General features: G+C 46.7%; 1 protein-coding gene across 1 annotated transcript; it reads left to right on the top strand.

Moving 5' to 3' along the window:
- Positions 1 to 490: 490 nt before the first annotated feature.
- Positions 491 to 17,630, top strand: LOC149343823 (kelch-like protein 10). The gene is made up of 8 exons (XM_089542506.1): positions 491 to 1,646; positions 4,596 to 4,886; positions 6,851 to 7,132; positions 8,967 to 9,159; positions 11,041 to 11,210; positions 12,555 to 12,663; positions 15,928 to 16,260; positions 17,278 to 17,630. The coding sequence occupies exons 1-8, from the start codon at positions 1,477 to 1,479 to the stop codon at positions 17,557 to 17,559; spliced, it is 1,830 nt and encodes a 609-aa protein (XP_089398632.1). The 5' UTR covers positions 491 to 1,476; the 3' UTR covers positions 17,560 to 17,630.
- The last annotated feature ends 242 nt before the right edge of the window (positions 17,631 to 17,872 follow it).

The following is a 17,872-nucleotide window of genomic DNA, read 5'->3' as shown; positions in this document are numbered from 1 at the left end:
GCCTTCTTTTGGAATCGACTCCGTTGCCCTTAAAGGGGCCCAGAAACACAATCTTAGTTAACTGTTTTGCCTGTTGATTGCATACAGTGAGTTATAATGGTGCTATTAGCGTCGGTAACACCGCGTATATTCTGTTTTTTAATATTTTAATGTCCCCCCAAAAACAACTTCATGGCTCTGATGGTGTCGCCACACAGTGGCGGGTTTTTAGCAGCGGATGTGACATCACCTGGCGCGAGCTTGATGATCGGACAAAGAGTAAATATACTGCAAATTGTGTGAAGAAATAGAGACACATTTTTGTCAGCTGTCTGCGTTTTATATTATATCAACAAAGACAATTTGTTTGTCTTAGATAAAAACCCTGCAAGGCAAGTAAAACAAAAATACACCACCAGGGGCGCTCTGGCATAGAAACAACGCTACCAGTCTCACAGAGAGCAGACAACCATGGAGTACAAACTTCCGCTACGTGCTCTGGCTGGCTGTTTTGATTGGTTGCGCCACGTGCCGTCATTGGGAGAGCGAAATAGGAGTGGGAAGCCCCGCCAAAATCGAGTTGAGGGCAGCGTTTTGTTTGCTTGTATTTTGAAATTTCTTCACTGAATAACTCCCGTTCCTGTGCATCGATTCCTGTAATTCTTTTTAAGTCAGCATCTGTGTGACATAAAGAACCCACCTGAAGTATAGCCGGTATTCCCCCAGGCAGTGTTTCGCAGCCCCTTTAAGGACCAGAGGTTATCCTGCCTTCGCATTACATGCCCTGCCCAATCCCACTTCTTCCTCTTGATCTCAACTAGGATGTCATTAACACGCGTTTGTTCTCTCACCCACTCCGCCCACTTCCGATCTCTTAACGTTACACCATGATAATCCTTTACCATTTGCACGGGGCATGTGCTACCTTATCGGTTCTATTCTGAGCTACTACAGAGCCTAATCGCCGCTTAGAAAGCTGTGAGATGAGTCTGGAGGCGAAACCAGTGTTGTGCACTGCACTCTTGGGCGGAGGGAATGAAGACTCCTCCATAAGTTTTGATGCTGATGCTTGTGCGGTTACACCCCTTTGTAGCGGAGGAGTGTGTGTGTGAAAAACATTTAAATGAACAGAATGAGTTTAGCTGGGTGGGCCCTCATTCCCGGAGCCCATTGGCTTTTGCCGCCTTTCCTGCCCGGTTCATCAGCCAAGGCTGGTCTGGCGGGTGCGAGCTGGGCAGCATCGCACGCTTCCCAGTCCTCAGCTGGGTCATTTATTCTCGCAATGTCTGGATGAGCACAACAGAAGATGAAACATACTAGCGATGGCCATGGTGCCGACACCGTGCAGTGCTCAAGGAGGACGAAGTGAAGGAGTGCGTCGGGGGGCTGTGTTGCTGCTGTCCGTTCCGGGGTCGTCTTCGGCGTCCTCCGGGCCCGACGCCGCTGGGGGCGTGGACGACGTCCGCGGCGGGTGCCAGTCGGCAGCACGGCAGCGAGATGGGCAACAGCAGCGACACAGCCGACGAGTGGCTCAACCGGGAGGCCATGGACAACCTGTGGAACATGCGCAACTCGGGCCTGCTCTGCGACGGCCTGCTCAAGACGTCGGACGGTGGCCACTTCCCCGTCCACAAGGTGGTCATGGCCAGCTGCAGCGAGTACTTCAGGTCGGTGGGCGGTCCGCTGTTGCCGTCCCTTCTTGGTACTTGGGAGTGTTCTTTATCGCGGTGTGCCCCAGCGGAACATCACCGCAGACAAGCAGCTCCCAATAAGGTCCTGTGTGTGCCCATAACACAATGATATTATGCAATCACACTAGGGTGTGCAGATGTAAAATAGATGTGCGGCGTTGGTGACCGGCTGCATGTCGAACCGGAGACGGGCAGTTTGTGATAATTTTTACTATGAGTTTCACGCTTGCGAACGTCTACCCCCGTGAATGATGTTGCTTCGACAAGTTTTTTTCCTGTACATGAGAAATAATGGTGAAACAGGAGTAGGACAAAGAGACAAGAAACGACGTTTATATAGTTTGAGAGCACCGTCAGCTGTCTTTTTGTTCGGGGCTTCATTGTGCTAGAGTTTTTGAGAACGTTCGATCATTGTGCTCGCACTCTGCAAGAAAAAGAGCGCGCATGTCAAATAGTAATACCACATTATACTAGCACGAGTAGTATGGGAGGAATAGACAGCTGCCACTTGAGAATAAAATTATCCGAAAGCTGCGCACTGAACTTGAAGAGCAGTGGAGGGATTATGCGTTTATAATAAAGCTGCTTATAAAAGCCTGAAACATGATTTTCTCTTATATTTGAATAAAAGATGTTGATTTCTTATATCTTATTCAACTTCAAACAGCGCAGGTCGGTTGGATTAGATGGTGTGTCTGCGGACGTCCTTCGCAGAAATTTCGAGGCCCTGAAGGATGTTCTTTTAGCAATTATAAATAACATTATAGCCACACAAGTAATACCGCCTGGCCTCAAGGAAGCGCTTGTAGTAACTCTTTTCAAAAGCGGACAGGTTAATGTTGTCACAAACTACAGACCCATTTAGATACTTTCGTGCATTGCTCTGATACTTGAAAAACATATTTTTTACGTAATGCAGAGCTTCATTGATACTGTCGCCTAACATACTGTCGCCTAATCAATACGGATTTACTTGCGGGCGTGGCACTAGGTTAGCATTAGATGAATTAACCGATTTCCTTAATAGTACTCTCGAAAGTAGTGCATTCGCTTGTGCATTATTTCTAGGTGTATCAAAAGCTTTTGACTCCGTAAACCATGAAATATTACTTCGTAAACTTCACAGCTATGACTTCCGAGGGCCCTTCCTAACTTTCCTTGAGAATTATTTACACGGTCGAAGCCAAGTAGTAGTTTTCGGAAATATTAAAAGCAAACCTAGACAGTTGACTGCTGGAGTTCCCCAGGGGTCGATTTTAGCTCCCCTTTTATTCAACCTGTACGTTAATGATCTCAGTCAATCAATTTTTCACTGTCGGGTGTTTCAATACGCAGATGACACGCTTTTAGTATCTCGTCATACTAATTACCAATAAGCCGTGGCTGAATTACAAACTGACACTGTAAATGTTACCAGTTGGTACCGTAACAACTTAATTTCTATTAACCAAAATAAAACTAAATTAGTCTGTGTTCACGATCCGCTGAAATCTGTTTCTGTCATCACTCCAGTGTTTCATTCTCCTCTGTGTAACAATTGCTCTTGCTCTCCTATTCCATACCTCTCAAGTGTCAATTATCTCGGTGTCCATTTCGATTCTAACATGTCCTGGAACACTCATTTGGCTAACGTTTGTGAAAGGCTGCGAAAAATAGCCTGCCTGCTATATTCTATTAAAGCACTATGCCCAATTTACATAAGGAAAACAATAGCACATGCATTGGCGTACACTGTGCTGCGATATGAAATTTGTTCTTTATATTTCTGTTCAGTGTTTTGGCGCAACAAAGTGAATTCTTTACTAAAATCTATAATTCGGGCTGTGATGTATGGTGTGTGTACATTACTAATAATTCTAATCTTTTTTCATGCTCGCACATGCCTTCGTTCAGGCTATTATTCAAAGAAACTGTGATCCTTATGTATATATGGAACAATGAGTGCTGCCTCCCGTATGTCCCCGTGAGAGCATTACGTCCACGCGACCGCTTTACCTTGCCCAGAGTACGGACAAGATATGGTAAACGTGTCCGTGCCTTTTATGTACCTGATGTGTTGAACGACCTGTCAGATAATGTTTTATCTTTCAGCACTCGGAAAGAAGTGAAATCTGCTATATTTGATTTGTATGTGTAATTTTGTTTCTTTTCTTTTTTTTCTTCATTTTTTTTCTCCCCGTCCTTTCTCACTGCCTTTCCTTTCTTTCATTCTAAATTTGTGCAGTATTGATTAACTGTCCGTTCTCTGGCTTGCTCCATTCTGCCGAGCACTGCCCCACAAGCCCATTGTTGGCTTGGGCAGGCTCGTATGTGTACTATGTAATTTTTTCAAATAAATAATTTTTATTATTAATATTATTATTATTTACGGGTAATAAACTGCTGCTTAACGGATATCCATTACCGGCACCGCTAAAAAAAAGTTGTGTCCCGCTAGTATAATCCACGGGGGCAAAACTCGAAAGCTAACGGAAAGGAAAGCTCGTACAGCAGAGCGACCGATGGGAAGGAAAGTTATGCGGATAGTTCTCAAATCCAGAAAGAGAAGGCTGATGAGCTAACGAACTCGATATAGCGATATCATCAGACAAATGAAAGAAAGAAGGAATTGATTTGGGTGGCTGCATAGTACGATGATCTGCGTGAGCAACAATAGCGAAAACCGTAGGGGGAGGAGACAGAGACATGCGCAAAGATGAGAGTATGGAAAGGAACGTTCCCAGCAGCTCAGGAGATGGCTAATTAGAGATTACTAGGTGAAATCTTTGTCATGAAGTGACGTAATCTGGATGATAATGACTACCCAGCTTAAGGCCGGGAGCGGGGCCTAAGAGTTTAGTCGGCTCTAATTTCCAACGAGCTTAGCGCAGTGAGAGCATCGCTGTCATGCTTAATCTCGTTTTCTTTCCCGCCTTTTACGTTCAGAGCTCTCTTCAGCAGCCGTCTAAACAAGAACAATCAGTCCGAAGTGGTGGTGTACGGCGTGTCCAGCGAAGCCCTCGCCACCGTCGTGGAGTTCGCGTACAAGCGCATCACGTGGGTGGGCTGCGACAACGTGGACAGGCTCCTCAAGGCAGCCGACTACCTCTGCGTCCTGGGCATGATCAAGGACTGCTGCGACTTCCTCCTCTCCATCATGACCCCCGAGAACTGCATCTCCATCCATAGTGTGGCCAAGCTGTACAACTGCTTCGACCTCACTGACAAGGCCTACAGGTAGCAGCCCAACAGGGTGTAGTGGGTGTCCTACGTCCTGTTTCCGTGCTTTTTTCTTTAAATGGTCTCGCGCCGACCAACCATACTCTAACTTCCACTCCAGAAATCGTTAACTGCGCTTCCTGTAAAAAGGTTAGGGACGTATGAAATCGTATTTATTGTATCTCTTAGCAAGGCAGCATTGCTGCTTCTGTCGACCGAAATAAACGTGGTCTCCTGCGCATGCATATGTGTTACCTCGAAACATTAAAATAGTCCGTTGTAGTTACCCTTTAATTAATCTTGGATGCTTTGTGATAGAAACTTTCCGTTACTGAAAAACGCATTGATGCACAACGCACCCTCACTGTTCAACTATCTGATATCGCAATGCCCGAAGAAACAGGCGGCTGTCCTGTGAGAACCTTTCAGGAGTGGATTATACGTCGAGATGGGGAGAAGCCGTCATATAGCAACTCGTTCCTTCTTTCCACTGAAGTGATGAAGCTGTATAAGAGAATTTTTCAGGAGTAAACAGCATTGGCAGCGCGGTATGCCTCAACAGAAAAGTTCCCCGCTACCGAAAGCCGATGCTGCCCAAAGGCAGTGTTGTCAAATTGGAATATCCCAACGCTGGATAACATTGCACCCAAACATGGCTCATATAATGCCCAAGTGTTGCTTCATTATATCCATCTCCCGTAATGCTTTTCAAATGTCGCCAGATGTAGCATGGTAATGTTGAACCAAAGACCTGTGATCGTTATTTCTCTGTTGCATGATAGCAATGTTGCCTTTCGATAGCATTGCAGCAATGCACAAAGGAGTGTTGCCCAGGTGATTCTGAACTATAAGAGACGCGCAGATCAGCAAATCGGCGCTCTCAAGATGGCTTAGCTTGTGGTTATTTGACCGAAATGATACAGAGTAGACGCGATCTCAGGGGGCGAGGCTCGGCCCCGATACGGCTCTCTCAGAAAAAATAGTAAGCCGCAGCGGTACAGGATGGGGCATATTATTTGTCAATCTTCTCAGGGAGACTCAAATTACCGATTGTCCGTTCTTTCGCGCCAGAAAGGACCAGAACTCTCTGAGTTGATGCTAACTCCCGTCACGGCAAAATTTTAAGAGAGTGGCGTGCTACAGATGCCTTTTACGATCTGTAGATCCGACTCGCGTTGACAATGAGGGCACACACTGCAAGCAAAATCAAGACTCGGCACTGATGGGAGCTCCGTACCTCCTGTCACGAAAGCTGTCGTTTCTTCATCTCGGAGAGTTTCTCTCTCATACGAGCATTCATATTATGCTGAAAGCTAGAAGGGCACGTGCCATGTCCATAGCGGGCGTCCATTCCGAGGCTGGTTGAATAACATAAGAATATGGTGAGATTTTCACGTACCTTTTGGCGCTCAATCAGCGTTTTTGTTTGCGTTTACGTGACTGCTTTTCATGAGCAACATTCCTGGACAAAATTTTATTATTAGAGAACTGTGATGTATTGTTATGGAAATATTGAAGGTAATGGTTCATTCTTTCAATATGTTGCAAAATCTTTAACTTAAAGGTTTTCTATCGCTCACATCGAGCAGTCAAGGCTGCCATAGAAAAAAAAAACGATGAGGAACACTTTTGACTATAGCAAAAATGTTAATATAAAAAAAATACCAAGCCTGCCGACGGGAAATTTTCGGGTGTATGGATTGTTGAAGTGAAATCTTACAATATACGAAAAATTGCGTTCATAAACTTTTTCCTCTTCACAAATATTTTTCTCCAGAATTTTTGGGTATGTGTTCATTCAATGTGAGAAGCTCGACCAGCGGTGATCGTTCTCTGCCAATGCTTGAACGGCCCTCTGGCGCCGTGAATCATGCATCTCCTGGTTGAGAGAAACATAGGAGGACTGAGTCGACGAGAGTGGCTCTTAATGATGCTTGTCCTCGGAAGAGCGCTGTCAACCAACTGTTCGCCTTCTCTCGCAGGTACCTGATGGAGCACTTCGTCGACGTGGCCAAGCGCAGCGAGGAGTTCCTGCAGCTGGACGTGGACGACGTGGAGGCCGTGCTCTCCGACGAGAACCTCAACGTGGTCAAGGAGGAGAGCGTGTGGAAGGCGGCGCTGCGCTGGATCGAGCACGAACCGGACAGCCGGGCCCACCACATGGCGCGGCTGCTAAAGTGCGTGCGCACGGGGCTCGTGGACACCAACTACTTCGTGGAGAAGATCAAGACCAACAAGTACGTCGCCGACAGCGAGGACTGCAGGTGGGTGTAGAGTAGGAATGTCTTCCCCTAAGCACAACCAGCGCATTCTGTGGTTCTGGCCGGGGCAAATTAAACCCTGGTAACTTTACTTCGTTGCTTTGCGGACATGTCAACAGAATCAGTAGCTCCTTTTCCCCTCACAGTCATCATCGTCACTAGCCCCGGTTACACTCAGTGTGCCACCAATGTCTTGGCCATTAATCTCCAAATGAACCAGGGCTGCGGGAACAGCGGCTGCCTTCTCACGGCAATTTCCCTACTCACCTAACTCTCTCTCGTCCCCAACTGACTGGAAAAATTGTTAAACCGATACTAGTTACTATTTTGTATACTGCAGTAGCTCATAATGTTTATCTAGAAGTGCCCGGGTTTTGCACCATCTCATTTACAGGAAAGTTATGGAACATAGGAAGACTGAGAAACAAAGTTTACATTATGAAAGCGGTAAAGGCCGGCTTGTCCTTCGTGCAGTGAACAGGAAAACAAAAAGCCGCCCAATGTAACCAATAAAAACTGACACAAATAACTTTTGCGGTGGTTTGTCTTACATGGTACTCTCTTTTATAGGTGTTCATATCCCCTTGCAGCGCTGCTCACACGAACGTCTGGGTGCAGAAAAAAAAATGCAATTTTTGATCTCCAAGGCAGAAATGCACCTATCCCGACTAGCCCACACTTGATGACACTTTAGGGATAAGCCTGTCTCTCTAGTTTGGGATAATACCCGAAAAGGAGCCTCTCATGGCTTCATCAAAAGGGCGTGCTTGAAGACATTCCAGAAAGGCGTTCTAGGTTGCTTGCACGCTGCAAAAAGTGTGACACTTACTTGTGCTTGAACGTGTGAAAGAAAGTGCTTTATATTTCTTATACTGAAGTCCAAGTTCTCTGTAACTTGATTTGTATTTGATTTCTTTTATGGTAAGTTTCATAACCGTGGGCTCATTTTCGCAATCAGGGATTTAATTTTCTGATGTTTGGGTGCTAGATGCTCTGTCAAATGACCGTAAACGAACTAATAGCACAAAGAATTTAGCTTTTACCCTCGCAAAGAGTTTCTATATTTCGAAGGGGTATGCTGCGCAAAGCATTCTTGCTTTTCAATATTGCCACCAAAGGTTTTCTCGTCTCTAGAGGCCCACACATAAAAATACAAGTAAACTTTAAAATCCTAAGGAAGGTAATAGCAGCGCAAAAAAAAAAAACGGGAACACAAGAGAGACACAACTAACAGGACTGGCGCTGATCCTGTTGGTTGTGTCTCTCTTGTGTCCCCGTTTTTTTTTTTGCGCTGCTATTACCTTCCTTAAGATGAACCACCGACTAGCCCATAGAAAAATTTTGATCGATTTAAAATTCTATCTTGTCACGAGCTGTGCAATTCTTTAATATTAGGAAGGGATAAAAAATAATATAACGTTTAACTTCGTTCACAATTTTTATGTGATGGGAAACCCTGCAGGGTGCTGGACACGATTGTGGGTGATCATAATTAAGGGCTAAATTCATTCGATTCGTCGAGAGTTGATGTGGGCCGTTTCACATTTTTCCCCGAATGAATAATATTTCTCTGTTGATTCCGTGTAGTTGTCATAGCGATGACAGGGCCACATCACTAACTTATGAAGAAGTACTTGAACGACTTGTGATATTTTTAAAATTCTGGAGGACTTTGTAATCAAGGGAGAAAGCTTTTATTTTAATTGACAGGTGTCAGTAGAACACCCACTGTTTTACGTCCTACACGAGCGTGTCGCGCACTGGGGGGGGGGGGGGGGGGTGCTTCTGCACCTTAGTCCAAAGCAAGAGGTGGTTTCTCCTGTGTGTTTCCACCTAGGCCTCTGGTTATCGACACGCTGAGGTTTCTGTACGACCTCGACGTGGTTGTCCACAACGACGAGGTGCCGACGCCCCTGTTCGTCCGACCGCGAATTCCTCACGAAGTGATGTTCGTCATCGGTGGTTGGATGGCCGGGGGACCCACGACATACATCGAAAGCTACGACACAAAAGCGGACCGCTGGATCAGGGTGCCTGTCTCATTATTGCTTTACGTCTAAGCAGCCTAATACACGTGCAGTTTGAAACTCCGCTACATCTCATTTGTGTTCTTTTAGCGCTCAAAAAGTGACTGCTTAGGTTTTGAAAGGTTCTTGAACTTTAACGAACTCTGCACTGCCGGTGCTCCTCTCTCTTGGCCATTCATGCTGAGTTTTGCCGCTACATGGCGCCTTGCTTTTGTCTGCGAACAGATTTCAAAGTTTCCCGTTCAGTTCTGCCATGTTGGCCTCAGTTACTCGAATTTTAGCAGAGAGACCTGCGCTTGTCGAATTTTGTTTAATCTGGTTGGTGCATGTCTGGTTTTGAAGGTGTTTAGCGCGAATAAAAGAAAAATTACATAAATGGCGACTACGGCGTCAGCTGTTATGTTATTTGTCTTTTGTTCGCGATAACCTTCTTTAGAATAACCTCGTGTTTGTGACGTCACAAAGGTTACCTGCTTGCTTTTACTCGTTACTCGCTTGTGCAGAAACAAAATGCCGCTTTTTTTTCTTTGGTCCTTTATAATAGTTTGTGGTTGGGTTCATAGCTGGCAGTTGCTGCTTTACCCTGTGAACGCACGCTGGATAATTTCACCAATGATGTGGCATCATAGTCGATCATGCGAAGCTCTGGCATCCTCTACACATTTCAGTTTTTGTTTTGGTTTACTGCTTTTGGTTTGCTTGTTTTTCTTTATTTTGAAAGCCGTATGTTGTGAAAAAAGGAATGTGTCGGGAATATGATATCACCAACTACAAAGGATTAAACACCCCTAGGCAGAAAGACCGCCGCTTCACGGAAATTTAAAGACGAGGATGGAATATAGAACTAATGGGCGACTAAGAAACGAAAAGTACAGCATCCTTTTCGGAGATTTTAGACGGTTGAACTCTGGTCAAAGGACACAGTATGAAGGACAGGCACTGAATCTCTAGCTGGAATTTTATTCGACCTGCAGGGCTCATTCAGACTGCTTGCCTCTTCTGAATACAAACATTCTTGGAAATTCACCAGCTGCACTGTCGCCTCTGTTTCTTCTCGGCTCCAATGGCGCAGCGTTAAACCGTTGAAATAATTGTATCATTTCGGACGGAAACAACTAACGGAATAAACTGACAATACGCTGATTCAGAGAGGAACACTGCTTCTTTTATATATTCTGAGGATGTCGAGCGTTGATGCACTCACTGTTTCAACACGACAGCGTTAAGGGTCACATTCAGCGGAAAAGGCGGCGTCGTCGCATCGGCGTCGGGCGTTGTTGAGTCTCTAAACTCCAGACTGGTCGAAAAGGTTCCACGTAACGCGCAGAGCGGTGGAATTGAGAAGCCATTAAAACATCACCTAAATTGTGATAAAATTAATTGGTCTGAAAAGAAAATTGGGGCAGTTAGTGCGAAATTGAATCCATAACACTTCTATTGCGAGTATGACGAGCTACCGTTGTGCAGCGCAGACACATTAGCACGGTTTTCTTGAAGAGAAGTTTTATATGCATGTCACATGGTTTTTGAAAAAAATGCGGTAGCTTAATGCGCTATACTATTGAGTATGTGTGTGATTATAGAGGTATTAATTTAGGGAGTTGTGATTAAGTGAGCAGCAGAGTGCATGTCAATGAGGGGTGAGTGTATGCGAATTACTGTGTGCTTGTGTTACGAGGAATTGGTGTGTCACGTGATGTGGTGGCATTAGTACAGCACGTGATTGGGATCAAGTAGAGTCGGGATTAGTCGATCGTTAGATTATTAGATCGGGATTAGTACAGATAAAGTAGAGTCGCTGAGAAGACTCATTTTCGCTATCGTGTCATACCCTTAACGGCGAAGCTTAACTGTCCCCCCATTTTTTTGTTTGTGTGCACACAGGTTGAAACCGTGGATCCCGAGGGTCCCCGGGCGTACCACAAGTGTGTGGCTATTGGAAACGACATTTACGTCGTCGGCGGCTTCAACGGCGATGAGCACTTCAGCAGCGTACGGTGCTTCAACGCACACACCAAAGAGTGGCGCTCCGTCACCCCCATGCATGTAAAGAGGTGCGCCCTCGACAGTACATCGTAGGCTGTTTTCGCAGTGCAAGGTCTCGACTCAGACAGAGCCTTCAGTGATCTAAGAAGTTATGTGTTCACCTTGGCGCTGTCATTTACGATCTTCGATCAGGCAGATGTTCGATCAATGCGAACATCTGCCTTTACTGCCATGTGTTTGACAATGGCTTATTTGATCATTTGCATAATTTTGTTCGTAAAGAATTAATTTCATGACGCATAGCTAACTTTTAAACGACGGCTTGCTGAAAGCCTTGACAGTCTTTCAGAAGTACTCATGTTCTGAAACAGTTTCGGCATGCTTTCTTCGAGTTTAGTACTCGTCAGGACGAAATTGTGTTAGCGAACTTCCGAGCTACGCCGGAACGAGCCCACTTGAACGCTTCCGAGAACAATGAAGCTGAACGCAAAAAGCGGTCGCGCTAAGTCCGGCTGCGTGATTGCTAAGCGGGGTCATGTTGCCTGGGACTGCTATATTTGTGTTCGCACGGTACCTCAGGTGTGCTCTGACACTTGAGAACTTATCTGGGTTCTAACTTCAAGGCCGAAGTTTAGGTAATCACACACACTCTCGCGGAACGCTAGGTGCATGGACAGTTATTAGGTTGAGTTAAAAGATGAAACAAAGCCCGCGCCACTAATGTATCGCTGGTTAGGCGCATGGACAGACTATGGGGTGAGGTTAGAAGGAGGGACCCCTTCAGCAGGCGCATGAGCAGTTTCTGTGTAGCCTTGGTTAGAACGCGCACCAAAGCTCGTTGCCGAAAAGGAAAATATTAGCGTATTTTTTCTACCGCCAACACATCAGTGTGCCTAATAGGAGTTATTCATTTGGATATTTTACAGCCACGGCTGTTAAGGGCATGCTTTCTAGCCCTGCGACGCTGGCGTAGCACCACGCGGGTTGGTCAACATGCTGCTTGGAGTTACGCATGCCGTCGCTTCAACGTGCCATGGCTACGCGCCTCGCTGAGTAGTCGGAACACAGTGACGTCACGAGTGACAGCACAGTGACGCCACGCGCAGTGCACCAGTAAAGAAGACAGGTAATAAAGAACAAGCGATGTTTTGTTGACCACCGAAATTAGCTCTAGCTAAATCTCGCTTCGCACGGTAGTAATCGTCCTGTGATCTCTTTCTTAAATTGAGGTTGGTCAGGCTTAGCCGCGGACTTAGAGGCACCACCATTCATATATAGCACTCTGAAAGTTCACACTAGGATCGTAAAGAAAAAATAAACAGCGTAACCTGAAAATCGTGTCGCATAGAGTTCTTAGTGTTTGGCTTTATATTTGTCGTCCTGCTCACTGCTTTTTTTTTCTGGTTACTCAGGTGCTACGTGAGCGTAGCCGTGCTGGACGACATCATCTACGCCATGGGCGGGTACGATGGCCACCACAGGCAGAACACGGCTGAGAAGTTCGACCCCCGCACCAACCAGGTACCAGGAAGGCGCCCTCTAGGAACGTCCCTAGTGAGCCTGGTTATAGCCTGTAGAGTCATGGCAAGTTACAGCCCGTCCGGTAAGGCAGGCCAAAGCTGACTCACGTTGTCATCCGTCACGTGCTGCAGCCGAAGGAAGACAAGAGAAAGGCGAAAAAGAACCGTAGACAAAGCGGGGGCTAACATCTACATTTAATCAAGAAACGTTTGAAAAATGCCGCATGTTAAAGCCATACTAACTTGCCTGTAGATATCGGCTTTAGTTAACGTCATAGTTGTCATGCCTACTCTATTTGTCTAACGAATTTGGCCGTATGGAAGTCGGGCCCATCGACAGCATTTCGATTGTTTTGACGACCTTGCTGAAAAGAGGGGGAGGAGAGGGGTGGAGTGCGTCTCTATAAGAAAAGACGAGAGAAACAAGCATATTAGAACAAAACTACACAGAATGTTTAGCACATTTGAGTCACTGCGAAAGCATGGATTTGTGCTACGTAGAAGGCGACGATGAGCGGGCAGTGCCGCGGGACGGAGCGCTTGCGCTAGGTGGCCAAATTTTGCTCGGGATTGATACCCATCTGATTAGAGCTTACGACTATAACCCGGGCTCGGATTAATGAGGTTCTCTTGAAGTTGCCATCCCGTGCTTATCGGGAGTGACAGAAAAGCGTTAAGGCTACTGCGTTACGAGTTATTCGCTCATTTCGCCCCTTGGAAATGGGCACATAAGGCTAGCAGCAAATGAACACCTGAGGAAAGGTGCACGAAGTTCCTGTTTACTGCGGCTGCAGTGTTAGTCCATGACTTAACCGCAGGCTCACACACATAGAGGGCTGAGTACACCTGCATGAAAAAATGCGCACATGAAAGTGAAATGACCGAGACATGCCTCTGACCAGTAGTGTCAGTGTTCTAGCGTTGGGGACGTAGGCAGGCACCATTTGAATTGCGTGTCTAGATCTTTAATTTAGTGTGTCTGCTAGGTAGATATCGCATCTATTCCATTATTTCAAAGTGTCACTGAAGTCAAGTTATTTTTGGAGAGATATTTAACGTCAGCAGGTTAATCGCGCATGTGTTTCACAATTTTAAAGAACATTTTTTGCTGTTTACTATCAATTTCCAGGTAAACGAACATACAGATGGTTTATGGTTTATGTGGTTTTAAAGTCACAAAGCGACTCAGGCTTTGAGGGACCTCGTAGTGGAGGGCTCCGGAAATTTCGACCGCCTGGAGTGCTTTGACGTGCACTGACATCGCACAGCGCACGGGTCTCTAGAATTTCGCCTCGATCGAAATTTGACCTCCGCGGCTAGGATAGAACCCGCGTGTTTCGGGTCAGCAGCCGAGCACCATAACCACTGAGCCACCAAGGCTACTGAACATACAGAGAAGACGTAATTGCTTGTCAAATGCCATTTAGTTTCGATTTTTTTTCGCAGCCCCAAACCATGGCACGAAGCATTAGGCACCTTCTTCACATCTTCCGGAGCCTTTCAATACGGCGTCCCTCATAGCCCGAGTCACTTTGGAACGTTAGACCCGCATAAACCAAACCAAACCAAATCTTCTTTACATCGTTCCGGGCTGAATAAAGGAATATCGTTGACAAGTGTTGGCTGTTTAGAAGACAGATTTTTCGTGTTACGCAAGAACACACCACTTCTCGAAATAACGGTTCTCGTGAGGCAGTCCAGTCGGCGCACAGAGCTCCCTGGCGTCAGAGAGGTGATCAGATGGACTAGTTATTCTTTTGCCCACTCATGATTTCCCAACAAGTGTCGAATGGTTTGAGCAAATATCAAAAGGTGGGAAACTCGCACGAACTGTAACTGTCGACGGCAGGCGAGTGATGTTTTTGTATCTATACAGCGCCTTCCTCGCCGTCACGCATATCTTTAGCGTTGGTTAAAAAGACCTAGCCCCCTTATCGGCTTTCATTTGTACTGTGAACCACTCATTGTACCCATGGAGACTAAAAAGTCTTGAAAGGAGGGACGGGTTCCCTTCCTTCTGCTTATAAAATTTAGTTGTCGGGAAGGTGGAATAAATGCTCCACTATATACCCCGCTGAAAAGCAGATTATGGGGCTTGAAGACTTTGGACATAGGTTGTAGGCTTTGCCGCAGCGTAGAGTAAAGTGATGGTTATCGCGCACTTCCGCAAACGAGTGCAAATACTATTCTTCTGCCTTGCGCAGGGGGCACAACTCTCTCATAGACGGCAATAGACAGCCCCCCCACCCAACCTCCTACCCTGCGTTCCTCATAGGGTCCCTTTAATGGCTCTCCAACCCGGTGAAATTTAATTAGCCCATTTGCTTGCGGCTGTTTGTAACAATCGGCGGAACATACCCGTATGTGTTCTATGCTGCAGGGCTTCAGTGTTAAATCAGCTGCTGGAGCTACTTGGGTCTAGAACGGATGCTTGTGTTTTATGCTAATCCGTCAAACTTACCTACTGTGTGTTTCCTTAACATAGAGCAAGTACGTATTACGTGAAGTTGTCAAGGTAGGCGTCTGTGACACTATAGCTCTGGGTGCATGGCGTTTTTTGCCTAAGAAAGTGCCCCATTTACTTTTTTCGTGTAACTGACCAAAATGCTAACCGCAGAGAGGGGACGCTTCAAGTTGACGCACGGATCACAAACCAGTGAAAACTCCCCTGACTTCCACCTCTCCTTCTAAGCTTCAAAGAAGCCGCTGTATGCGCGGTGCGAAAACTTAAGCAGTTATTTAAAAGCGGAGTTCGCGCGCCATATATTGCTGAGCCTGGCTGGACTTCCTTCCTACCTGCACTGCCGGGCGTACCCGTCAAATACACTCAACGCTGGAGTGCTGCCTCCCAAGACCCCTATCATCCCCCCCCCCTTCCCCCCGTTGTCAAAATGTCATTATCGGCATAAAAGTAACAAATAAAGGCGAGAAGCATTTCACCATTTTGAAGCCGAGCGCCAAGCCGTGGAAGGGCGGTATCGAACAGAAATCCTGTGAGTACCCTGTGACGTTGGAATTCGAACCACGAACATCCGGCATGCAAAGCGAATGCTCAATTCACTAGGCCGCTCCGTGTCCAAGACGACCCCTTTGACTAACTGGATTAGGAGGAATTCAGCTTGCTGGATTACAGGAAATCCATCATGCTGTATTACTCGTCTTCGGCTTGCTGGGAAAGGGCCGCATAGAAACTTGGCTAGAGGGTGGGACTGGACATGGCAGTAACTTCTCACTCTCCCCCTCTTCACGCTGCTTCTGCTCGCAGTGGACCATGATCGCGCCCATGCACTCTCAGCGCAGCGACGCGTGCGCCACCACGCACGACGGCTACGTGTACATCACGGGCGGCTTCAGCGGCGACGAGTGCCTCAGCTCGGCCGAGCGCTACGACCCGACCACCGACCAGTGGACGGCCATCGCGAGCATGCGCTACAAGCGCAGCGGAGTCGGCTGCATCGGCTTCCGCGACTACGTGTACGTCATCGGCGGCTTCAACGGCTCGACGAGGCTCTTCTCGGCCGAGAAGTACAATCCGGAGACCAACACGTGGACCAGCCTGCCCAACATGTACACGCCGAGGAGCAACTTCGCCGTGGCTGTGAGTAGCTGTCCTTAACAGGCCTCCTCCGGTGGATATCGCTAATTTGTGCGTGACAGAAATTCAATGGCGTTCGACTTTTCTCTATAGAAACCGAAAGACTGGCCGCAAAATAAACGAACATCGCAACGAAACATTTGATTGCCCCAGTGAGAACAAAGTAATTGCAAAACAAATACAAATAAGCAAAATAAGTGACAACTATTATGCGCCTTTCTAGCAGTGGGCATTGAGCGTGTGTGTTTGCCCTGATGCGTTGTGAAAGCACAGAGTAAGATACAAAGATAAAGAGTGGCACAAAAGCTATACGAAACACACACGTAGCTTTGTGTCACTCTTTATTCTTGTACTTTACGCTGTGTTTTCACAATGCAGTATCCGCTATCCCGTCAGCTCTTCGTTTTCTACCCAAAGTCCTTTGAATGTTAGATCATTGTTGAGATTTGCAGGGCCGGTGACAAAAGAATGATTGCTTTTGATATTTACCGGCGATATAAAGATTATGCTGCTCTTTTTGTGTCTGTTCACAGTTTAGCCGGCAGGCCGTTGGCGTCTCGCGGTGTTTTGAGACTAGATGCAACATTTTTCGATGTTGGGTCTAGCGCTGCAGCTTTTGGTCTTCTGCTGCGCTACAAGCCGCTGTTATACGTTAAGAAATGTCTAATTTTTTTTTCTGCAACATTTTTTCCCGTTGACTGCGGTTCAGTAGTCTACATGAAACGTTAAGAAATAGTTATCTAACACGCATTAGTTTTGTAGTTGCTCGCTTTCTTTCGTTCAGTTCTTTGTATCCTCCACAAAACTACGTAAAACAATGGTGCGCAAAAGCCGGCTTAGTTCGACCATCACGTTCCTTGCACAGACTGGTAAGTAGAGCCATATTTCTTGACTCTATGCCGAGTTCAGAATCAAGCGATGAAGAGAAGTGGCGAGTTTAGCGGGGCGCATTTCTCTCTTATCCTTAAGGGCTAGTGAGAAGAGACAGTAGCAGATGCCTGCGTTGTCTTTGAAATGCAGATTATCGACAACCTTGTGTTCGCCATCGGCGGCTTCAACGGCGAGAGCACGAGCAACCTGGTCGAGTGCTACGACCCGGCCACCGACCAGTGGTGCGAGGCGACCGACATGAACGAACCCCGGTCGGCGCTCGCCGCTTGCGTCATCGCTGGGCTGCCCAACGTCCGGGACTACGTGCACCAGCGCCGCGACAACCTGATGGAAGAGAAGCGTCAGAAGATGCTCGCCATTTTGAGCCAACGCTCGCGTCAGTTGAATAGCGATGACGACAGGGTCATGTGAAGGCAGAAGCGACCGTGCCGTCCCGAAAACTCGTGCCTACGATGGATAGTAAGAGTTTAAATTTGCGTGGATGTCGCCTCGACACTTCAGAAAGTGTGAGACGTGTCAAGTGTGTTTAGGAGATGTGACACTGAAAGAAGGCTTGTAAAGTGCGCTCAAGCGTGTCAGATATGATCGAACACCACTTGTTTCAAGGACGAAGCGTTGACGCGAAAGGTTGCAGAGTCGGATGCAAGCCAACAAAAAAGCGGCTTTTCCCCATAAAAGGACCCCTTTCAAGCCAGTGACATGCTTTCCAGCCACGAACATGCTA

Source organism: Amblyomma mixtum, chromosome 5, assembly GCF_055824585.1.
Source record: "Amblyomma mixtum isolate Tamu chromosome 5, ASM5582458v1, whole genome shotgun sequence".
NCBI lineage: Eukaryota > Metazoa > Arthropoda > Arachnida > Ixodida > Ixodidae > Amblyomma > Amblyomma mixtum.
Note: the sequence above shows the minus strand (reverse complement) of the source record. Positions and strands in the feature narration are given on the sequence as shown.